Source organism: Coturnix japonica, chromosome 20 (assembly GCF_001577835.2).
Source record: "Coturnix japonica isolate 7356 chromosome 20, Coturnix japonica 2.1, whole genome shotgun sequence".
NCBI classification, from domain to species: Eukaryota; Metazoa; Chordata; class Aves; order Galliformes; family Phasianidae; genus Coturnix; species Coturnix japonica.
In genome coordinates this window covers 5,933,580-5,957,610 of record NC_029535.1, presented here as the reverse complement: position 1 = coordinate 5,957,610, position 24,031 = coordinate 5,933,580, and the positions used below count along the sequence as shown (strand labels likewise).

The 24,031-nt window shown below is 43.6% G+C and overlaps 2 protein-coding genes across 3 annotated transcripts in view; one reads left to right on the top strand and one right to left on the bottom strand.

The window, feature by feature from the left end:
• The window catches only part of PHACTR3 (phosphatase and actin regulator 3), an 87,354-nt gene extending 80,635 nt beyond the window's left edge, over nt 1–6,719 (bottom strand). The window contains exon 1 of one of the 2 annotated variants that reach the window (XM_015881481.2): nt 5,923–6,719. In XM_015881481.2, the coding sequence (XP_015736967.1) occupies nt 5,923–6,031 (109 nt within the window). In that variant the 5' untranslated portion in view covers nt 6,032–6,719. The remainder of the gene's footprint in view (nt 1–5,922) is intronic. The other variant, XM_015881482.2, reaches the window with a different exon arrangement.
• Nucleotides 6,720–11,579: 4,860 nt separating this feature from the next.
• Nucleotides 11,580–23,959, top strand: ZNFX1 (zinc finger NFX1-type containing 1). Its single transcript, XM_015881479.2, has 13 exons — nt 11,580–11,755; nt 12,004–14,157; nt 14,759–14,890; nt 15,168–15,316; nt 15,523–15,666; nt 16,162–16,279; nt 16,517–16,767; nt 16,909–17,048; nt 17,373–17,527; nt 18,172–18,317; nt 18,680–18,790; nt 19,497–19,592; nt 20,905–23,959. Exons 1-13 carry the CDS (start codon nt 11,701–11,703, stop codon nt 23,335–23,337), a joined length of 6,084 nt encoding a protein of 2,027 aa, XP_015736965.1. The 5' UTR covers nt 11,580–11,700; the 3' UTR covers nt 23,338–23,959.
• The last annotated feature ends 72 nt before the right edge of the window (nt 23,960–24,031 follow it).

Below are 24,031 nucleotides of genomic sequence, written 5' to 3'. Positions count from 1 at the left end.
TAGAGAACAAGAAACTGCCAACACATTAATTTTAAAGAAATCAATATTACAATAAGAACTGGGCCTTACAAAATCCAGAGTCAACTTCCAGTGGTGTCACCAGCTTGCTATAAAAACTCAGAGGAGGAAATTAATCTCGATTCACCAAATGAAAAAATGAGAACCTCTTGTTTTATTCTGCTGCTTTATGTCTTTCCCAAATTAGAAAAAGCTCGTTAAAGTCAGAACAGTTTCTCTTTATATGCTGCACAGCAACTGGCACAATAGTGCATTATGTCAGTTATGACCTGTAGGTATTACTCAGTCTAGAAATCTGTGCTTGGAGAATCTGAGCCTGAATCTTTTTTTGTTGTCTGTGATAGCTCTTTTATGATACATAAAAACATCTGAAGAGTTAAGGAGAGAAACAGAAATGCCCTTTGTATTGAGTATAGAAGAGACCTGTAATACTTCTGTGTGTGTTGTGTGAGATACTGCAACTCCGAAGAAGCTCTTTTTCAGTTGGGCAGCTTGCTTTGATGGTTGTATCTTTGGGGCCTAAGAATTTCTTCAGTTAGATGCAGATGCATTATTTAATACCATTGTAAAATAGCAATAAGGAAAAGAAAAACAATCTTTGGTTTTTTTTGTGTATTGTACATCATCCCTTCTATTTGTAATGCTGGAGTACAGTTGCTGCAACTAAACATAACTGGAACGAAAGAACTTGTATGCATTTAAGTTGGTTCCTACAGGTACGTGGCAGAGGATTCCCAGGAACTAGAGAAGACAGAATATTTAAAACATGCTAGAACTAACAAACTGAATTCTGATTCAACAAGAGAAACAAAGGATATTAGAACCTGCTAGTCGGGTAACTAGTGAAAAAACTTCCCAAGGATATGCAATAGGAATAGTTCTCTAATTCTGATACTCGAGTTAAGATCTAATCATTCATGTGTGCCAAGGAATTTGCTAGCAGCACTGAGAACAGGAGACAGAGCAGACATCTGGAGCAGCAAAGCACAGCAGGGTCTGCAGTGTGGGAGAAGAGTGCACATTTGAGCTGTGCAACAATCTCTTAAGCTTGTACCTTTCAAAGTGAGATCTGGTCCAATCAATCACCAGATGTAAGTGATTGTAATGATGGGAGGAAAACAGGACTGTTATTTTTCAAGGATTCCAGAGCCTCTATAGATGGGGGGGATAGAACTTGTAATAAAAATGCTAGCAAGTATTTTCCATATGTTGACCTGAATCATAAATTCAGTCTATGTTATGGTGTGTAATGAGTACTTCTACTTCTTGGACAAAAGGGTTTAAATATCTTTTTAGCAACATTCAAACTACCTGCCAACCATAGGAGATTTAGGAGAAACGAAACTGGAAAATGCTTTCCTCCCCCCCATTAGAGGTCTATATTTCATTTACAGATGTCTAATATATGTCTAAATACTCCTAGCAGTAGGAATGGTCAGATCTTGGAAAATTCTACAAAGAACTCTCAATGTGAACAGCATATTAATAGGTTTCATTCCACTGCTGCAAAAGTTAGTGTTAAAGCATTATATCCCTATCTCTGTCTCAAATCCCCCAAAAATAAAGTATTTACGGTTTCAGTAAGTAAAATATCCAGACAGCCAGTATGAGGTAGTCTGTATGAAGCATTCATCTTGTTCACTGATCTGCAACGCAATGATATCGTACTATTGTTGTGAATCCACACATGTGCAGCACCAAAATTGCTGGTTTGTGCATTAAGTCCCACATGTGGGACATGCCTAAGCACCCTGTGCCCCTTGTCCTCTCCAGAAATGGGGGATTACTCTTTCCCTCCTGGAAAGCTGGAGAAGAGCTGCCATAGATGAGTCACGCACCAAGAAGGAAAGTCTAAGGCAGGAAAAGATGTTCCACTGCAGAACAGAAGAAGGGAGTTCTGTGCTTCCCTGCGTGACAGGAACTTGGATGCACATAGATCAGATCAGCAAGAAACTGGAGAACTGATGAGAAAGAAACAGAGCTTCCCAAAAGCACAACAACCCCTTTGTTAAAGGCTACCTACCATTGCACTGCTTGGTGATATTGTAGTGATTTTTATGGTGCTATGTCAGGAATTGGACATTCCACAAATAACAAATGCCTTGGGGAGCTGTACAAGGCAGATATTTGAATTTCAATGGAAATAGGATATTAAGTTGGAATGTGAATTAATATCTGCACATTTCTAGTCTCAACCGTGTGGCTACTCAGTAGAGTCCCTCTGGTATCATAGGAGAAACTAAATATATGTGGAACAGCAATCTTCAGCTGGGAGCCCTTAGTCTGAATTAGATCAGATATATGCTGACTTTGAGTAAAAGTACTTAAAATATTGCAAAACTTCATATATGTGGAAAAATATGGTAAAGTTATAAAGTGGGGCAAAACCATTTCCTAGCTTAATTTTGGTCATAAATTAGTACTGCTGGGAAAGGAGACCTGGCACACTTATTTTTTTCATAAGAAATACCATGCAGGACAAACAAATTCTATTAGCAGAACAGACTACGTGATACAGGAAACTGAGAGTCCAAAGTCTTTCCAGCAGAAGAAACTTGTGAATATTTCCATAGGTAGGCTGGCTCGAGCATTAGTATCAAATCAACCAAGTACATCATTGATAAATCAGGGACTTCAGTCTTTAGTTGTAGTGATGACTGCAAAGCGATGACAGCACCAGCAAGTTGACAGGCAGGGCATCAACAGCATCTTTTTTTGTCCTGACATTCACCCCACTATCAATTTTCTTGAGTCTTAAGTACATGTTTTTACTTAAGCACAATTACAGGTTTTTCTGAATTATGGGCATGGAATGAATAGTTTTACAGCAAAAGTCATTGGTGCAGATTTAGAAAGCTCTCACCAGTCTGTCTCTGCAGTCCGATTGTATCCATTTCTCTTTGTCTTTCCTTTGTTTCCTACAAGTATCCAGGGTGCAAACCTACTTTACTTTTAATATGTGTCTAAGTGTTTGAACCATCCCTGCCATCAACTTCTGTCATCAGACAGTTTGCTAGTGTGATGTCCTGATGGCTAAGGAGGGAAAGCATGATATTCCTATTGCTAACAAGTCTCCTAATGCTATGTGCAAGACTCAAACCCACAGAACTTGAAGCAATAAATATGTCGGTAATTATGATATGCCTTATAACTTCCCCCAGGGATTACTTAGGTGGTTTGTGTCCTTATTCTATCTGTGAGGTAGTCCTTCAGCCCAGAGGCAAGAAGAAAACAACACATCAAGTCTCTTCCTTTTTTTTTTTCCTTTTTTTTTTTTGTTTGTTTAGTTTTTGTTAAGAAAAACAAATAGATAATAATCTTTATTGTGAAGCCTCCATTATTTGATGCTTGGAGTAACTGCAGCAGTCAGGATTACAAGTGTCCAGAATTTCTCATGTCTTCTAACATCTTAGGCTACCGGAACCAGTTACTTAAGTTATTTCATGTATCACTGGAAGAGGAATACTCCTTAAAAGAAACAGATCAACCAACTTAAGTATTTGTTTCTCGCATGGGAAATTTTGAGATCAAATCTCAACCAACAGTTCATCAGAAAATTGCATATAACAGCAAACCAGTTGACAACAGGAAAGCAGACTTCATATACCACTACTTTATCTACATTGATATCCTTTCCTACAGTAGACTTAGCAAAATGAATTGGTGCAGAATAATCCCACCACATCATGCGTTCAGGAAAACGTTGCAAAAGAAGACATAACCTCCAGCAGAAATACCTTGTTCAAATGCCATACAAAAGTAGGGATGTTTCTGTAAGGATCCTTCAGCCATACCTTCATTTTGATACTGGCTTATTTGTCCACATAATTTAAACATGCGTTTAAGCCACACATTTATCTTTTTTTAAATGAACAAAGAATCCTACATGTTTGTGCTTCTCTAATAGGCAAGTCTGTGAGCAGGACTGGGATGTAAACACAAACTTGGTACCCTTCAGGTACCTTTCAGCACTCCTAATACTCCTAGTTTTACTTAAGGCTTTTGACTGAAGAGTCCATAGATGATTATTCTGATCATACAATGAGAATGACAATATTTCAGAATAACATTGTAAGATAAAATCCATTAAATGCTAAACCACACATCATTCTTACAGCAGTATAAACTAGATTTCAGGCTTTTGCGTGATTACTCAGAATAAGAGTAAAATATTTGTTTTATTATCAGGTGGGAACATGCAGATGTTCAATATTATTTGATAAACAAATTTAAGCAGTATATAGCAAACCTGAAAAAGCTCATTGAACATGCAACTCTACCACTAATTATTTTTACTCACAAAGACTAAACCCATATGTATTTAGCACCTTTTATTTCTTTCCACATACTGTATATCTATTATAATACCTTAAAAGCCATATTTTCTTGCATGTTACTATAGCTTCTGTCATGCAATGGGACACTGTCCTACCAGATAAAGTCTGTTTTAGAGGAGGAAAAATGCTTTCTTAGTATTGATAGTTCTTTCTCCGCACACAAAACCAACTTGAATATAAATATCTTTGTCTGTGTGTCAGACATGTTGTATACTTTCTTTGTTGTATATTTCACAAAGATCCAAGTAATTGCCTAGCAGAAAACAACATAGGGGAATTAAAAGTGAGACTGAATATATAATCCTTTCATTAGTCACTTCTGCTCTCAGAAATCAAATGGTAGAAGCATACATTCCTTTCAGTCAAGATTGCCCCTTTGGGAGTGAGTGGAGCAGTTCATGTTAGAGTCCTTTGTTCCCTTTACTTAAGGAATTGGAACTGTTGGGCATTAGAGACAAATCATCTATTGTTTTGCTTAATTTAATTTGTATTTCATTCTAGACCAAGGTGCTTAGGATTACTTGATAAAACCAATAAGTGAGAAAACTTAAAATAGTTACAAATATGAATGTATTAATATACACGTTGGACCAGAAGGGAACAGTGTGGCAGGTGTACCAAAAAGAGACTGGAATGTTTTATTCATTCAGTAATTTGAAATAAACCAGAACTAGATTTTAGTCCCCAAATGCAGTTTTGGACTACCTCTTTAGGCTGACACTGCCTGACTCAAACCCCAAACCTATTTCTGGGTTTAGAATTCAGTGTAATGGGCAGGGAGTATCAACAGTCCATTCATTGTCTTGTGCTATTTTCATTACTCCTTTTCTCTTACAGGGCTTGCATTATTGTCTCCTTACATAAACCCAGAATAAACTGGCTCTTTGCCTTTGCTCCCAGCTTATTGTTGGGCCTTTCTTTGCGATCACATCACATTGAAGTGATGCGGTTATTTGTTTCTTTTTCCTCTAAAGGGGTCGTCATTGCTTAGGTGCTGACATCTGCAATTACTGACTCACCGCCAACAGACATTTAGAATCATTCCTCAAAGTGGAGTTAAGCTAAAAACATCATTAGCCAGTGTTAAAGGGGGAAAAATACATAGATCTAATCAGAATATTCCGTTTATTTGCTGGTATTTCAACCGTGTCCCCCCCAGGCACCACCCTCTGTGGCCACACTTGGTAAGAAGATTACACTTCTCCCCATGAAGTGAAAATTACCTTCTTAAGGGGAGAAAGCGCTTAATTGCGACCCCGCTGCCTCTTGTCTCCATGGCGATGGCACGCAAACAGCCCACTCCCTTCTGCGCTGGGAGCCCCTACTACCCCCCCCCCGCCCCACGCTCTCGGGGCAGCCCAGGTGCGGCGCTCCCCGCAGAGCCCCGGTAACCTCCAGCCGCGCCTCCGGATGGGAGCTGCGAGCGCAGGGCTCTGCCGAGCCCCGACACCGAATCGGAGCCCGTTGCAGCGAGAGTCTGCCCGCTTCTCAGAGGGCTGCAAAGTGGAGGCGGATCGCGACGCGCCCCCCGCCCACCCCGGCACTGCCCGGAGCGCGGGGCCGTTACCTGCGTGTTCCCCGGCCCCGGGGCCAGCGGGCTCGGTGAGGATGCTGGGGTCACTCTGCGATCTGCCTCGCGGGAGAAAGCAGCCGGGCCCTTCTTCCGATGCAGCCATGAGGCGGCGGGAGGGAAGCTCAGAGGCGGGGGCAGGAGGAGGCGCTCATGGAGCCGGCGGCCGCCGGGGGGACAATGGGGACGGGGGCGCGGCGGCGAGGAGTCAGCCGGGCAGCGCCAACAGCGGCAGCATCTTCCCGGCGCCGTCGGTAGGATGCGGCGGGGCCCTCCACCGGCACCGAGGCGCTCAGAGGACGGCTGCGGCCTCTTCAGGGGGTGTGTGCGCCATGCCACCCGCAGGGCTGGGTGAGAGCAGAGCTGTGAGCCAGCCGTCCGTCCGTCCGGAGCCCCGCAGCCCCCGCGTGTCGCTCCCGGAGCCGCCTTAATTCGCCGCGCCGCTCAGAGCATCCGTCGGAAAACATCGGGATTCTCCCATCGTGCCCAGCGAGCGGCAGCGTGATGTCACGCCAAGGGGGTGTGAGGTGCCGCACCTGCACTGCACAAAGGAGGAGGACACCGCAGGTGTAAGCAGCATCGAAGCTCCGCCCTCTCCCAGAAGCATGTGATTCACGGGGGGCTCCGCCCCGCCCGGTAGAGGGGGCTGCGAAGTCGTGAGTGACCCCCAGGATGAGCTACGTTGAGCCTGTTGTAGTTCGGGATGGGAGCTTGGTCGGAAAGGATGAAGGTGCTTTGGGGTGATCCTTCTGCTGAACGGTCCTCCCTGCTGTGATTACACGTGAGTTTCGACCCGTAACACCAGGTGGGTTTTGAGCGCTGTGCTGGCACCGCCCCTAATTGGGTTATATGGCGTTGTCTCTCCTGTTAAAATAGCCGAGTGTGATAAATCCCCTTTCGGTCCAGCCTCCCACTGCCCCACGGGTCCGTCTGCCAGGTTTTAAGGATGAAACTTTGTACCAGAGCGTTTTCCATTGATGCAGTCATTTGTTCACTCACATTTTTTGGCTCTGTAGAAACATAAATAGCATCTTATGTTTGTTTTTATACAAAGGAAATGTGTTTTGGCCATCTCTGAAAGCAGAGGCCAATGAGGCAGTTTGTGGTTCTTAACAATTAAAGTCCGTCATTTTGTGTGCTGTCCCCTCTGGCTTTGATTAAGACACACCCAAAACAAGTAGGAGAATATGGAGTTTTTAATCAAAGCTGCATCATAATGTGATGGAGTGAATTAAGATAGTAAGGGTAATCTGTACTTTTCTGAGAGCTTACTATTGCCATCTTGACACATTTTCAGTGTCAGTTACTGTAATTTCTTCCAAGCCTTTTGAGTTAAGTGGCTCATCTTAATTCCCAAAGGACGGCTAAATGAGCCATTTATATCACAATCTAAGTTCCCAAGGAGCCAAATAAACAGATAAGACTTGAATGCTTTGTTTAAGGGAGGCTTTAAAGATACTGGAATTCATTTATACCCTTTTGCCCTGATAGCCAAACTTTTGAGTTACCGTGATTCAACACTGAAAAGGAGTCAGGAACTCTGAAAATGACTGACAACAAACAGATATTTCTGTGCATCTGGATAGCACAGTGTGATATACGCCCTGCATCCAGTTTTTCATCTAGAAATATTCCCTTTATAGTGAAATAACAAACCAAACCCTCTTCTATTCCTGAAAATAATAGAAAAAATGTCTGTTTTTCTCTTTTTCCTTATGTAACTCTAAGGTCATTTTAGAAAATGTGGATGGTTCTGTGAAATTCGGTCTGTATTAATCGATACGCCCACCTTCTGCAAAGAAGCATTGCACTCATTTCTTATATAAAATATGTAGTTTAAAAGTCTCATATCAGGTTTTGGCATTAGTGCAGGATGAATATATTAAAGCATTTTCAACCTTTCAAAGTAGCACTGTGCCCTATAGAAAAGCACACAGTGGTGTTTTTAAGCAAGTTCTGATTGCCTCTGTAGAGGGCACTTCATGGGGTCCCTTTGAATCCTAAAATGTAGTCATGTCGAAATGAGCCAAACAAGTCTAGAATCTGCCTTGCTGCTTTAACTTTGTTGAAACCTTTCATTTTCCCTCACTCCATCCAAACCAAGCATCCAGAGGTTCAGTGTGGGAATAAATCCTGGGTACTGTGCATGCCAGCTGACAGAGCTGCCCTTAGACCACCTTGTTTCCAAATGAACCATCATCCTTAGGAGAGGCAGTGTGAGAAAAAATGGGTTGTGTTAAGCCTATGTGTTTAAACCTAAGTTTTCTGGTAAGCAAGTTCGCAACGTTTTCCAAGTAAAAGCACGATGATCTGATCTCTTTATTTCCCTCTCAAAGGATCTCTGGCCTTTGATATTTGTGATGAAAAGTGATGAGTTTTCTAACCTGGTGGATACTTCTGCAACTGGGAGTCTGTTTAGTGGGAGGGAAAAACAAACAAACAAAACAAAAACTTCAAATGAAATATCCATACAAGAAAGACAAGGGATAAAATGTAACCAGCTTGACAGTTGTCTCACAACCAAACTAATGCAAGTGCATTTGGTACTCCTCCCCTCAGTAGTATTAACACACAGTGATGTAGGTGGTATTCGTGGCTAGAGCTTTCTGCCTGGGGACATCTGAACTCCTTTTTCATGGTCCTAATTTGTGTCAGAAAGAAACAGTTCTCTGAGGAAAGGGAAAAAAGGAGGTGAGTCATGGCAGCACTACTTTTCTTGAATTATCAGAATATCAAACAAGCTCAGTTTTGTTAATCTGAAGGCTGTGTATAATCTCTGAACATAGCTTACATCTTTCTATGCTGTTACATTAAAAATCAGTGCAGGGTATGTTTGGATTGACAGTAATTGCCTTCAAGTTAGAATTGTGCTGATGGCCATAGGACAAGTAGCCTCGCTCTGAGCAGTTTTCTTCAGATGCAGCAGAAGAAAGCATTTGTTCTGTTGCTTGTGTGTCTTAACCTAGTTTTTAGGTTTTCTGCCAACTTCTAGTTCTGTGTTCTTACACTAACAAAGAAAAACATTCCAGTGCCTAAAAGGCTCTTGTCTCTCTTTAGTGTTTGTGTGATAAAGAGGGCATAGGGCCTATTTTGAGCCTTTATTTGTCAAGAAGATAAATGCACATCACTGAGAACAGACAGAAGTACCGTCCCACAGTCAAAACTTTGTCAGCACTGAGTCTTGCAAGATGCCTTCCCCAAAGCATGATGATGTAGTTGCTACTATGGAAGGCAAATGAAAAATGAATAAGCATGAGGGACTCATTTATTGGTGGGTTCATGTACATATTTACAGTTAACATCTTGGATACTGAGGAGCTATTCCAGGAATCACCCATCTGATTTTCATGTTTGGTTTCTGTCGCAGCTCTAGTGCTCTGCTTGTCATGTTGTAAGGGAAGGAAGGGAAGAAGCGGGCAAAAATGCCAGGCAATGCAGTTATTCAGCTGCTGGCCTTCCTGACAAACAGCTCTGCTCTTACATCTCCTCACTAGATCTGCAGTGGCAAAGAGGAGGCTGGCATCTACCCTGTATCAGTGACTACAGTGGCACAACTTAAAACAGTAACAGCAGTGTCCCGGTCTGAGGCTGTATCTCAGATGTGCAAAGGCCTCTGGGGAGCCTTAGGGATGTCATTGCTGTGGTGGAGGAGGGTCTTTATGAGGAGGGAGAGGAGGGCTCTGTGCTGTGGGAGGTGTGTGGCTGCAGAGCTGATTGTACCATGCAAAATTCCGCAGGGATGGATATGGTTTTCCTTTCCATTCTTTTCCATTTTCCTCCCCTTCGGACTTCAAAGTGATGAGGAAAAGATGAGTATATACAACTTTCATGGCACGTCCAGATTTTCCTTTCCTCACTGCCATTTGGGAGCAAAAGATTTTTTTATCCAAATTACTTTATATAGGCACAGTGTTCTTAAGGAATGTGGCTGGACATTCCTTATTATTTTCATTTGCACCCTCAGCATTCCATGGTCTCAGACATCCAAAACAAAAAACACCTGCTGGCCCCACAGTGTAGGCTGCGAGCTGGGCTCAGTGCTGTGGTTTGTGGGTGGCATGTGGCCCCAACAGCCTCAGTGACCCTAATGGCTCCTCACAGCACAGCCATCTCTGCTTTTCTTTTGAGCCTTTCATAGAGGATGTCGCACAGCCTGCTCCAGAACCCCAGTCCTGCCTTGTGTTTATCCTTCAGCAGATCTACCCAGGATTTATCTCCACATGCAAGCTATTTTGTCCTGCAATTTAACTTCAACTTGATAGGATGGGAGCTTCCTTTCCTGAAAAGTACCATTTTTATGATAGTTGTGAATATTGTTAGGGCAGCAAGTAATGTTCAGTTGCAGTTCAGTGAATGGCTTCTTAATGGCACAGATGCCACCTTGCTGCAAACATAGGAAGGGCAGGCTTCTGAGCAATTTAAAGACAGCTGAGGTGGTGGACAGAGGGAGTGTTTGCTTTCCTGGGATCACCTTTAACAGTAAATTTTTAACTAGAAAAGACAGAGTTGGTTGGATGTTCTGTTCCATGGCTTCAAAGCTGGAGATTGTTATATTGCCATAAAGAAGGCTGGAAAAAAAAATAATCATTACTGCAGTTTTGTCATAATAATTTAACCACAAGCCTAATCTGAGCAGTTGGGAAAGCTGTAAGTGGGTGCACTTCTTTCAAAATCACTCCAAAGGCATGAATTATTTCAACATTTTTGTCTTCTTTTTCATTGGCTTCGTAGCTGCTGCCAAAAAAAACCAATCTGTTTATTAATGTATTATGAACAGAACCTGTCAAAAAGCATGTTTTCTCCATTTTTAAAGGTGCTTTGTGTTTGAATGATACAGTATGTGCTTCTTAAATTTTCATGCAGGCCTCCTACATGACTTCTTGAATAGAGGACCAGCTGACAGAGCAGGAATGCCTCAGCCTGTGTATTCTGCCCAATGCAAATATCATAGAAACACTGTTATGTAGAGATATTTCTAATTCTATAAAGCACAGTTAGTTGAGACAGGTTTGGGTCCATTTTTTTATTACTCTTGTTTACCACTTGCAGTTTCCTTTCCAGTGCAATGAGAGGCTCTGCTTAAGACCATAGAGAGCTGTAATTATTATTAGCAGTCCGCAGTCCTTTGTGCTGTCAAGGAAATAATGACGCTAATGGATGATACAGCAAACACTTAGTAGTGGTTTTGTGCCTAACAATTTGACTTTACTTGGTTGGATTAAATGTCTGATGGAGCTGAGAGAATACACTGATGAAAGGAAATTACTGGTGAGCTTCCCGGGGAGTCATGGAAAATATGAAATTATTTTAAAGGCTTATTTTGCCATTCAGCATTTATTAATGCATCTCAAACAACAAAAATGAAAGTACACTTTATCCTTTCAAAAGTACTTTACAACAGCAGCGTCAGCATGCCAGTAGTTGCGGAAATGCGCCAGTTCCTATGGGCAGATGATAACAGCCTTGTGGCAGTCTGTCATGCTGCAGCTGCTGGTTTAGAAGGAAGGAGAGGGTACGGGATGCTGCCTCTTGGGAAAAGGGGTCCGGCGCCGGCAGGATCAGGAAATGATTATGGGATCCGTATCTGCCCGGTGATGGGGTGGAGCGGCCGCCGTGAGACACCGCCCCTGGGAGCACTCGGGGTTGCGGGCGGAGCTTACGGGGAACTGGAAAGCGAAACTTTCTGCGGGGACAGTGCGGGTGGGGCTGGGCTGGGCTGTACAGTACAGTAAAGCGGAGCAGGGGGCAGTGAAGCGGCGTCCTCACTCCGCAGAGATGGACGGCGCTGAGCATAAGCCCCTATTCCGGCAACCCCGAGCGGCGGCGAGAGGTGAGGGCCGGCCGCGGAGCAGCGGGCTGCTGGGGAACGGGGTGGCACGGGGGGCCCCCTCCTTCCCTTCTCTGTCGAGTCTGTGCTCCTATATTTCCCTATTCACCTCCAGCACCTTCTCGGAGCCTGTGAGGCTCCACAGCAGTGTCTTTGCCAAAATGCGCATGCTGTTGAGAGGCAGGTTAATTTGGTCCATCATGATTAACAAGTGGTTGGGTTTTGTTTGTTTATTTGTTTTTTACACTTAGATCGTCCAAATATTGGGCTTATATGGAGAAGCAGAAGTGGAATAAATAACGTGTCAGGCCAAACTAATAACGCAGCACATCAGGCAAAGGAAGACCCCCAAGCCAGTAATTATACTCCTCTACTTGGGAAAGCAGAGGACAGTTTTTCTGGCACTGGAAGGCTCCTTAATCAAGGAAGGATAAACCATGATGGACCAGTCACCCGTGGAGCAACGGGACGCTGGAATGAGCAGGAGAATGATGGAAGGGGAAGAAGGCATCAATGGGGACAAGCACATGAGAGAGCCAGAGGGTCCTGGAATGTGCAAGAAAATGAGAGTAGAGGAAGGAGATATCAAGGGGAACAAACACATGAGAGGGCCAGAGGATCCCAGAATGTGCAAGAAAATAAGCATAAAGGAAAGCAGTATGAAGGTGGACAACCACAAGGGAGAGCCGGAGGACTATGGAATGAACAAGATGATGAAGTTAGGGGAAGAAGATACCAAGATGGGCAGGGACATGAGAGGGTCAGAAGGCCCTGGAATGAGCAAGAAAATGAGGGTAGGGGAAAAAGGTATGAAGGTGGACAAGTCCAGGGAGATGCTAGAGGGCCAAGGAACAGACAGGAAGTTGAAAGTAAGGGAAGGAGGGCGTGGCTTGCAGGGAATCCTCGTTTCAACCAGAACTCTGCCCCAGGTGGCTCTCAGCTCAGTGAGCAGCCTCAGCAAGTTAGAAAGATTGGCTACAAATACCTAGAAAGTCTCCTCCAGAAAGACTCTTCTGAAGTTGTCATCACACTTGCTTCGAGTTCAGGTTTGAAAGAACTTCTTTCCCAAACAACTATGAAACCCAATTTCCTTCAGCTCATTTGTCAGGTGCTTCGTAAAGCATGCAGTTCCCGAATGGACAGACAAAGTGTCCAGCAGCTTCTTGGAATGGTAAAGGAGTCCAACTTTCTCAAGATCTGTCTGCCACAGTATGTGTCTGATATGGTCACAGAGGCAGTCCCTGCTGTACGACATCAATATCCTGAACATATTGGCAACATCATCTTGCTTCTTCAAGATCTGATCAGTATCTTCCCATCTAGCTCTGTGCAGAAAATCTCATTGCTCTTGACAATCCTGCCAGCATCTATAAATGCCCTGAGAGCTACTGGTGTGCAGATCACAGAAGAAACAGAGAAGAACCTAAATAAAGTCCAGATGCTTGTGCAGCACCTCCAGGAGAAGAGACGTGAAGGCACACTGAGAGCTGATAACTACACTCTTATGCAGCCTCAGGCTGAAGGTCAAGAAGAAACCTATCGTACAATGACCATTTATCCAACCTACGATGAGTTACACCATGATGTGAAACCTTTTCTACGTCCCAATATTGTTTCTGGAAGATATGAGAGCACCAACATTTATCTTGACACCCATTTCCGACTTTTGAGAGAAGACTTTGTAAAGCCCTTAAGGGAAGGTATCTTGGATCTTTTGCAGAGCTTTGAGGATAAGAGTTTGAGAAAGAGAAGATTTGATGACATCAGGATCTACTTTGATACAAGGGTTATTGCCCCTCTCTGCTCCCCATCTGGTGTTGTTTACAAGGTCCAGTTTGATATAAAACCACTGAAATTTGTGCGATGGCAGAATTCCAAACGGTTGCTATATGGATCCCTGGTCTGCATGTCCAGAGATCACTTTGAAACGTGCCTTTTTGCTACTGTTTCTGAACGAGACAGTGCAGAACTTGCTAAGGGGATTGTGCAGCTCAGTTTTAATGCACAGAGTCGAGCACTGCTAGCAGAGGTTCAGCCTTCAGACTCTTTCCTTATGGTAGAGACAACTGCCTACTTTGAGGCTTATCGGCACGTGTTAGAAGGGCTGCAGGAAATCCAGGAAGAAGATATTCCATTCCAGAAGTACATAGTGGAATGTGATGTAGAGGTGAAGGAGCCAGCATACATAACATTGGACACTAAATACAACTTTGAACCCTTGATGGAAGATACCCTGTCGGACGAAGATACATTTGTCGATGTTTTCAAAAGGCAAAATGTCCGAGTTCTAGATCCCTATCAGTGGCCTTCATTGGAAGCCTTGGGATTAGATGAATCTCAAATGCAGGCATTAAGTCTTGCACTCACCAAGGAGCTGGCTATTATCCAAGGACCTCCTGGAACTGGTGAGAAGCATTTGCTTTAATTCCCTTTTTATAGAGCTCTCTGTGAAGTTTAGGGAAGTTCATTTAAGGAAGCAAAGTCCAGAGAGAGCCAGCAGTGCTACATCCAGTGCTTTAGTCCCATGCCTAATTGGTACTTTAGTAGCACAGTTAGTGTAAGCTATTGGGAAGAATGTTAAAATATTCTGAAGTAGCCATATCTGGCCCTATACATTGCTGATTTGGTTGCCCATAGAAACCAAATGCACTGTTGGCACAGCTGGCACTGCTTGTGTATTGAGATGAAAATGTTTCAACTATTTGATAGCATGGAACCTGTTGCTGTGCAGCAGCTCTATTAACTTTGCCAGCACGTTAGAACATGAAAAGTGTTTAGCCCTGATCCTCTGCATGAATAAAGCATTTCAAGAGTAATTGCAACTGTTTTTAAATGGCACCTAAACTCAACAAGCACCATTGCCTGTATTCTACTAGTATGTGAGTATTTTATGTACAGCAAAGTACTGTGTTAAGCTAGTTTAGTGACTCGAGGGAAGCAGTGGCAGGGAGAAATTGCATGTAAGGAGTGTGCTATTCATTTTCTGATTCTGAGCTTGTTTTGCAGGGAAGACTTATGTGGGCTTGAAGATTGTTCGGGCTCTCTTGACTAATAAGGATGCGTGGCAAAGAACTGATCAGAATTCTCCCATCCTTGTAGTCTGTTACACTAACCATGCACTGGATCAGTTCTTAGAAGGTAAGAGTATCTGATAAGTATGATGGAAGTGAGGGCAGCAATTATAGTATAACTCTTGCTCTGTCCTACTTTCTGCCATGGTGACCTGCTCTGTGGCTTTTTCTAGTGACTAGTTCTTATTGATGCATAATGGGGGGGGGGCTCAGCCGTAAGGATAAAGCGGGGGGGTGGGGGGGGGGCGTGAGGGGAGAGAAGAAGAACAAAATATAGTCCAGTGTAGGATGTGCAGACAAGGGTTGCTCTTCCTACCATTTGCCTATTTCTCTCTCATTCCCAGGAATATACACGTTCCAAAAACATGGGATGGTGCGTATTGGGGGGAGAAGTAGCAGTGAGGTCCTGAAGAAGTTCACTTTGAAGGAGCTGAGGAAGAAGAGTGAGTTCCGACACAACCTGCCAATGCATCTCCGCAGAGCTTATCTGAATGTACGTGTGGAGTTCACTGGAAATGATGGTATTGGGCTATCTGTCTGTGGGAGAAACTGACTTTCTCTACAGCTTCATTTTCACCTCGTCTTTAATACCAACGTCAGTCTTTTTATTGTACTTTATGCATGTTATCAGTTTCTTGTCCTCCTGTTTCTGAACTTTGTTCATCTACATATGATGATGCCTCTCTTCTCTCTGAGCAGATAACCTGTGAGATGAAACGTGCTGAGGAGGAGCTCCATAAAGGAGCAAAGCACTTAGAGTGCACAACATATGGAGTGCTGCATGAGCGCCACTTGGAAGCATTCATTGCCCCCCAGCATTGGAACAGTCTGATGAGTGTTCTGGTAAGAGTTGCCTTTTCTGTCAGTCAAGCTTTGAATCACAGCTTTGAGTCAAGCTTTTTTACTTGACTTTATGAGTTAAACATGCTTTATGAGTATATGCTTACTGCCTTTCTTATAAATGAGTCATTTTCCCCAAATATGCTTCCTTTAGCCTCATTCAGCCTCTAGAAGAGTAAGAGAGTGAACAGTGAGCTGTGCTGAAGTGCCAGTAATCACTAGACTTGGCAGAGAAGTGGAGTTCAAATCTGTAACTTTAAACTGCAGAGATTTTCAATGATCCTTGTCAGAATAAAAATACAAGTGCCCAAAAGAATGCTTTAAACTGAAGGGAAGGAGGGATGCTGTTTTTGAAGATCTGAGGCTGCCTAGACTTTCTGGCCCTGGAAGTTACTTGGGGGACTTGTTCCTAGTTGCCGTATGCTGCAAGGTGCTGCTTTATCATCATCCTAAGCCTGAACTGGAACATGCCTGACTGATTTATTTTCTTTATATTAGGATGACGATGAGTTTTACTACAGTACTTCAAAACACTCAATGATTCTGGAGTGGCTGGGCCTTGGTTTTACTGCCTTCACCCAAAGTGCTGCAATGAATATAGAGGCTGAGAATCGAGGTAAATAGAAAAACAAAGCAAACAAAAAACCAAAACCTTTTATTTTCCACAGGCATCTGCCAAGCAGTGCATGTATGCCAGAAAACAGACACTGCTAGTTAACAGAGGCTGGAAGATGCATGACAGTGTAAGGCAATGGAAAGATTAATCTTAATTTTCACATGGCAATCGGTCTACTGTATTGTGATTTTGCTAGAGTGGCTGTGACTTCCTGCATGTAACTGGTGAATCTCACAGGTGGTCAGCAGGAGGAGACTGAGGAGGTGCAGGAAGGTGAAGCAGAAGAAGAGCTATTGGAGATCCTAGAGGAGGCTGACCTGATTCAAGCTGATAGAATGATTGAGGATGAGGACTTAGCAAAGCCTCAGAGGAGGAAGGAGGAAGAGCACAGGGCGGCTAATGAACTAGCTAGTATGCTGTTGGCTATGAAGCTGGAGAATGAGGAAGAAGGAACAGTCCAACAACAAGAGAAGTCTGCACAGTGGGAGGTAAATGTATACATTAGCATATTGTGGCTCTGCTTGTCTGTGTGAGGAATAATTTGAATGAGCTAATATAGAAAAACAAGATAATATTTGTGCTGTAATTGCTTATTATGGAGTGGCATGGGTTTTTTTTCTCCCCCCCAGATATCTTCTTCTCAGAGGAAGAAAATGAAACATAAGATGAAAGTTGAGCTCCATAAATTGAATGCAATGTCTGAGTTGGAGGCCAATGCTATTCAGGATCTGTGGCAACTTGACCTGAACTCACGCTGGAGGCTTTACAGGTGACAAAGACAATTTATAGGGCTTGTCAAGCAAGGGTGTCAGGGACTGTCTGAGTTCAAACACTTTCTTGCAGGCCAAGGTTTTTTTATCCATATACGCTCAGCTTGTTATCTGAACAAACTTTTTCCTGTAAGATATCAGGTTTTACCCTGCCTGCATCGGCAGGGCAGTGTTGTCATCTCCACTGTGTGTGCTGGGGACTGAGTACAGATGCTAGTCATGTCTTTCAGAAAGGGCAAAGAAGTTGAACTGAGTCTACCTTGAACTTCTGGATCACTGTTCTGTTCTCCTTTCTGTGGGTACTAATGGCTCTTTCTTTTCAGGCTCTGGCTGCAGACCTATCAGGGGCTTATTCGACGGAAGATTCTTCAGCACGAACAACAGTACCAGACAGCGGCTGAAAGGCTAGCAGAACTGAGGCTGCAAGAAGACCTCTGCATTCTTAAGGAGGCCAATGTTGTGGGGATGACAACTACAGGTGTGCAGCATTTGGGGAGCAAGCCAGTGCTGCACTGCTTCCAGCAATAGTTAAAGGACCTTGTTGTCAAAGCATTGCTATTTTGTGCTGCTTGACAGACTGAGTCAGGTTCCACATTAATCTGCAGCCTTCTTCATTTCTGACTCCCTTTGCAAACACAGCTATTACAGAAACAAGTTTGCACAAGCAGTTTTTTATTTACTTTTGTTTATTTACTTTGAGCAATATTCTTCTAATATTAATGCTCCATTTCTTGTGCCTGAGTTAAATGCTATTCATTTCTGCACTGCTTTTTCCACATCACCTTTTTGTGAGCAGAGGTAGCATAAGTCTAGTAGTATGAGTATTTGGAGAGGTAGTTTGGGGTTTACTTGTGTGTTGACCAATGTGTTCATTAGGTATCCTGTTTTTCAAGAGTCAAGAACAGGCCAAGGTAAGCACAGGGCTCTAATCCTTCCCTAACAACTTTCTGTGTAAAGGCCATCTTTGGCGCATTGGTGCTGTTTTAAAATCCATATTCTAAGACTCAGCTTTTTGGAATTTTGGAAAGAACCCCAGACTTTTCTGGAACACAGTTTAACCCTTCTCTGAAAACTTTATCATACTGCCTCTGTGTAATTGAACTGTCTTCTGTCCTTGTCCAGGTGCTGCCAAATACCGTCAGATCTTGCAGAAAATAGAGCCACGAATTGTAATTGTGGAAGAGGCAGCAGAGGTGCTTGAGGCTCACACTATTACAACTCTTAGTAAAGCTTGCCAGCATCTCATCCTCATTGGAGATCACCAGCAGGTAATAACCGTGGCAGGTGCCTCTGACTGTTGTGCAAATGAACTAGAACCTTTTTACCAAACACCAAATGTGAAGGGTTGCCAAAATGTACTACTGGATACCACAGGTGCTGTCTCCTTTGGTTACAAAGTAGAGTTCCTGTGGGATTTATCCTTTAGTTTACCTGACACAACTTGACATGTGCTTGAATCCACTTCAGTTATCACAGTACCCAACTTTGCTATTCAGCACTTTTGCAAGAATTGTGTCTCTGGCCTTTTGACTGGAAACCAGTAATAGAAAGAGATTAATAGGAAAAAATATATATCTTAATAATACATAGGATTAGTGCTGTAAAAACACTCCTATCCCTTCTTTTTCAGCTGCAACCTAGTGCCAATGTTTATGACCTGGCTAAGAACTTCAATCTGGAAGTGTCTCTCTTTGAACGACTGGTGAAAGTTGATTTCCCCTTTGTATGCCTAAAATACCAAGTAAGAAGCAGATATAAAACACTCCTTTATTGCATTTGTACTTAGGTAGTTTAATATTTATAGTACATTTAAGGTTTTATATTTCTACTCACAGAGTAGTCTAAAATAAAAGAATGTGCTACTTCATTCCTGAAAAGAGCGGTAAGAGCTGCCAAACTGAAATGGTATATTATGTTCTAGTCTGATTTATTCAGTTATTTGACTCACAGCACTGCAGTTCTCACAATTCTTAGAGCAACAAACATGACTATTGTGGCATCTAAAACTGTTCCAGAACTGTGGAGACTGACAGTACAAATCTTCTTGGGCTGCTTCTTGTTAAATTGCTACAACCAATGTTTCTTGGTGCTTGGAGAAGTTAATTCTACCTCCAGCAGTCCTGTATTGAAATAGCCTAAAAGAGTTGGCTAGAATGAGGTGTGAGCTCTTAATTCTCTAGAATGCTGTTGTTTGTAGATTTGCACTGAAACCAGCATTCTTAATTGCAACTACCTTGTTATATGATACTGGGGTACCACTCACCTGTGATTGCTGGCAGCGGTGGTGGCAACAGGGGGTGGGATGGGAGATGTTGCTTTCTTGAGTCTTACTGAAATGTCACCCTTGTCCTGAATTCAGCAATGATATATACAATAGAAAAACAGATTATTGGCAGGGAAACAGGGTACTCCTTCCTCAAAGCTGATACATCTGCTTTGTGTTCCAGCACCGCATGCGTCCTGAAATTGCCCAGCTTCTCAGTCCTCATATCTACCAGAATTTGGAAAACCATCCTTCAGTCCTGAAATATGAGAACGTAAAAGTGAGTTTTTAGTAGTCCATGCATTTTCTTTTGCCTCGTTACTGGTTAAAATAAGTTTCTTTAAAATGTAGTCAGACGGAAGTCTGTGCCAAGGTTATACTGCTATGCTATGCTAGAGCTAGGCCTCGGATCCCTGAAACAAGTGACTGAATACGGTCAGAGAAAGAATTGGGCATGGTTACAGAGGAATGCAGTAGCTCAGCCTGCTTAAATCTCTGCTGATGAAAAGATAGTACTAGTTAGCTAAAAGCTGTCTAAGTGGACATGAGAAAAATACACCCAAACCAGTAGAATGCTGAAGCTGATAAAGTGAAAATTAGTAATGATGATGAGGTAATGCCAAGGATAAGCTATCTAAAAAAGTTGCGTGTCATCTCTTGGTATCTTGAAATCCATATCAAGTATTCTGTAGAAGAAGCTTTAGTTAAAAATTACCTACTGATGAGACCAGAAAATTTTATTCCATTTCTTCCATGGGATTAGCTACTCTGGAGAATTTTAAACAAGCTTGAGATACTGAAAGCCATCCAAACACAGTCCACTCATCTAGTACAATAATAACATAGGTGAGCACAGGATGAAATTGTACAGCAGTGGGTGCTGCATGCAGCTATGGACAACTTGAAAACCAGAGATCTACATGTGGTCCACAAAATTGTTCTTTCCTGATAAAAGCAGTCTCAGGGGTTTGGTACACAGCTTAGAAAGTCCTTGCAGCTGGAAGAATATCAGTTAATAGATAAAGATTTTAACAGGTGGGCAGACAGCTCTATAACCCTGGAGCTGGTGAGTGACTACTGGAGTCCCTAATGTTTGAAACCTTCTTGGTGGAAAATAAAGCCTTCTTGCCATCTTCCTCTTTCCACTGCAGCAACAGGGGTGGGATTTTTGCTATTCAGTTTTAGGCAAGTGCTTAACTCCATGCACTGTTTCACAACTTGAATGTAAAATAGCATGAAAGTAAAATATTACTGTGGTGATTTGGGAAATGTTAGTAGAGACAAATTTTTGATTTTGCATAACCAGAAAATGTATTGTAAAAATAACTCAGAAAAAGATAGGGAATAAAATCATCTACAGGGGCTGATGTCATGTTAAGACAATGAAATGTCCCTAATAAGCTGAAATACCATTAATAACCTTAGTTACTTCTGATGAATATGCTATGGATATGAAAAGAAATTGCCCCAGTATGCACTAACCACACAGAAGAGTAGTCGTTTTAGTGGATAGTAGGGGACATGGAAACAGGTTGCAGTGACAAGTAGAATTCTGTTTCTAAGATTCTCTTTCTCTTTTTTTTTTTTTTCAGGGGGTCTTATCTAACCTTTTCTTTGTGGAGCATGACTTTCCTGAGCAGGACATCCAGGAAGGGAAAAGCCATCAAAACATACATGAGGCACAGTTTGTGGTGGAACTTTGCAAATACTTCTTGTGTCAGGATTATCAACCTTCTCAGATCACCATTCTCACTACTTACACTGGACAGCTTTTCTGTTTGCGCAAGCTCATGCCAGCCAAGACTTTTGCAGGTGTGAAGGTTTACGTAGTGGATAAGTACCAGGGAGAGGAGAATGATATTATTCTGCTGTCACTCGTGCGGAGTAACAAAGAGGAGAGAATTGGGTTCTTGCAGATCCCTAATCGGATATGTGTAGCCCTATCCAGAGCTAAGAAAGGGCTGTATTGTATTGGAAATATGAGAATGCTGAGCAAGGTGCCTCTCTGGAGCAAGATCATTCACACACTGAGGGAGAAAGGTAACATCGGCCGCTCACTGACGCTTTGCTGTCAAAATCACCCTGAGACCATGACTCTGGTATCCACAGCAGCAGACTTCAGCAAAGTCCCAGAAGGAGGCTGTAGTCATCCCTGTGAATTTAGGTTGGACTGCGGACATGTTTGCACAAGAGCATGCCACCCATACGATTTACAGCACAAAAAGTATCAGTGTCTGAAGCCTTGTCAAAAGGTGCTTTGTACAGAGGGGCATCGCTGTCCACAGTTATGTTATGAGCCATGTGGACCATGCATGGTAATAGTAGAGAAAATGGTTTCTAAATGTGGCCACCTGCAGATGATGCCATGCTCTTGTCCAGAAAGTAAGTTTATTTGCCAAGAACCTTGCCAGAAAAAATTAAGCTGTGGGCATACATGCAACAAAAGCTGTGGGCAGGAATGTAGTACTCGGTGTCCTGAACTGGTTACAGTCTCTCTGCAATGTGGCCACAGCCAGAAAGTTCGATGTTGGATGACTGATGAGATGAAATATCATAAACCTATTGAATGTATGGCTAAGTGCACTGTCAAACTGGAGTGTGGCCATGGATGCTCAGGTTCCTGTCATTCCTGCTTTGGAGGAAGATTTCATGAGCAATGTAAGAGCCCATGCAAGCGCTTCTTAATTTGCTCCCACAAGTGTCAGCAGCCTTGTACTTCAGAATGCCCTCCCTGTCAGCTTGACTGTCAGAACCGCTGTGTCCACAGCAGATGTAAAAAGAAATGTGGAGAGCGCTGTTCTCCATGCGCAGAGCCATGTGAGTGGCGATGCCAGCACTATCAGTGCACCAAACTTTGCCATGAACCATGCAATAGGCCTCGATGCAATGTACCATGTACCAAGCTGCTGCGCTGTGGTCATCCTTGTATTGGATTCTGTGGAGAGCCCTGCCCAAAAAAGTGCCTTGTTTGTGACCGTGAGGAGGTTACCCAGATCTTTTTTGGCTTTGAGGATGATGAGGATGCACGATTTGTACAGCTTGAAGATTGTGGCCATGTCTTTGAGTCTCAGGGCCTTGATCGTTATATGGATGAAGATGATGAAGCCATCAAGCTGAAGGTGTGCCCTACCTGTCAGACACCGGTCAGAAAGAGTTTGAGATATGGCACTATGGTGAAAAAGCATCTGGCTGAGATAGAGAAGGTGAAAGAGAAAATCCAAGGCCCAGCATGGAAAATTGTGTCAAGCAGACAAAGACTAGAGGCTGCGCTCGCAAGTAAGAGTGTTCTGAGGAAGAGCCTACTCGCTAAGTACCTCGTGTTGGAGGATAAGCTGAATTCCTCTGATCTTTCCATAAGGAGCACTGCATTAATTGAGAATCTGATTAACTTCTATGAACGTATAGCTGACCTAACCAGTTCTCTGGGCAAAATTGATTCAAAAGAGCAAAAAGGGCTGAAAAAGCGTCTAGACGAAATCCAGGAGTGGCTGGATAAGCCACGCCTCGGTTTTACACAGCAGGAGCTCATGGATCTGCAGGCTGAGATCCAGAGATTGACCTACCTACAGGACCTGTTGTCAAGGTGTAAAGCCGTAAGTGGGAAGATCACTGTGACCGTTGCAGCAAAGATTGCCAAGGTCCGTGAGATCTTGGAAGGGACAAAAAGGTTTACAGAGAAGGAAGAGGCTGCAGTGAAAGCTGAGCTGAAGCTTCTCAAGGCTGCCCTGCCCCTGTCGGGATTGGGGATCACTGAGGCTGAGAGAGTGCAGATTGTCAGCGCTATGGGCCACCCGCGTGGCCACTGGTTCAAATGCAAAAATGGGCATGTCTATGTGATAGGGGACTGTGGGGGGGCGATGGAGAGGAGCACGTGCCCTGAATGCCACGAGGTCATCGGGGGTATGAACCACACTCTGGACAGCACGAACAGCCTCGCTTCGGAGATGGACGGAGCGACCCACGCGGCCTGGTCCGAAACAGCCAACAACCTGCTCAACTTCCAGGATCTCCAGCGCCTGCTGTAGCTGCTCCAACCCTGCCTCTCTGCCTGAGGGTGCAGCGCTCATTCCTTGGCTGTTCACTGCTGCCTCTGTAATCACAGAACCACAGAATGACCCGGGTTGGAAGGGACCTCAAGGATCATGTAGTTCCAACCCCCCTGCCTGGCAGGACCACCAAAGATACACCTTTACTAGATCAGGTTGCCCATGGCCCCGTCCAACCTGGCCTTGAACACCTCCAAGGACGGGGCATCCACAACCTCCCTGTGCAGCCTGTTCCAGGGCCTAACCACTAGTAAAGAACTTTCCCCTAACATCCAACCTAAATCTTCCCTCTTTTAACTTCAAACCATTTCCCCGTGTCCTGCTATTGTCAGCCCTTTCCAAGAGTTGACTCCCCTCCTGGCAGTAAGTTCCCTTCAGGTACTGAAAGGCTGCAATGAGGTCACCCCGCAACCTTCTCCAGGCTGAACAAACCCAACTCCCTCAGCCTGTCCTCATAGGGGAGGTGCTCCAGCCCCCTGATCATCTTCCTGTCCCTCCTCTGGACCCTTTCCAAAATCTCCATGTCTTTTTTTGTACTGAGGTCTCCACACCTGGACACAGTATGGATATAATCAATAAAACGCATATACATTGTACCCAACACCGCCCTTCCTTGCCGGGGTAGCGGGCGGGACTGGGAGGGTTTATCTAACGGGGCGGAGCCGCCTGTTTT

What these genes read in the sequence shown, in the direction of transcription:
- ZNFX1 (XM_015881479.2), top strand. Translation starts at nt 11,701, where the DNA reads ATGGACGGCGCTGAGCATAAGCCCCTATTCCGGCAACCCCGAGCGGCG. An exon ending in CCAAGGACCTCCTGGAACTG is followed by an intron (nt 14,158 to 14,758) that starts GTGAGAAGCATT and finishes CTTGTTTTGCAG; the next exon opens with GGAAGACTTATGTGGGCTTG. An exon ending in TCACGCTGGAGGCTTTACAG is followed by an intron (nt 17,049 to 17,372) that starts GTGACAAAGACA and finishes CTTTCTTTTCAG; the next exon opens with GCTCTGGCTGCAGACCTATC.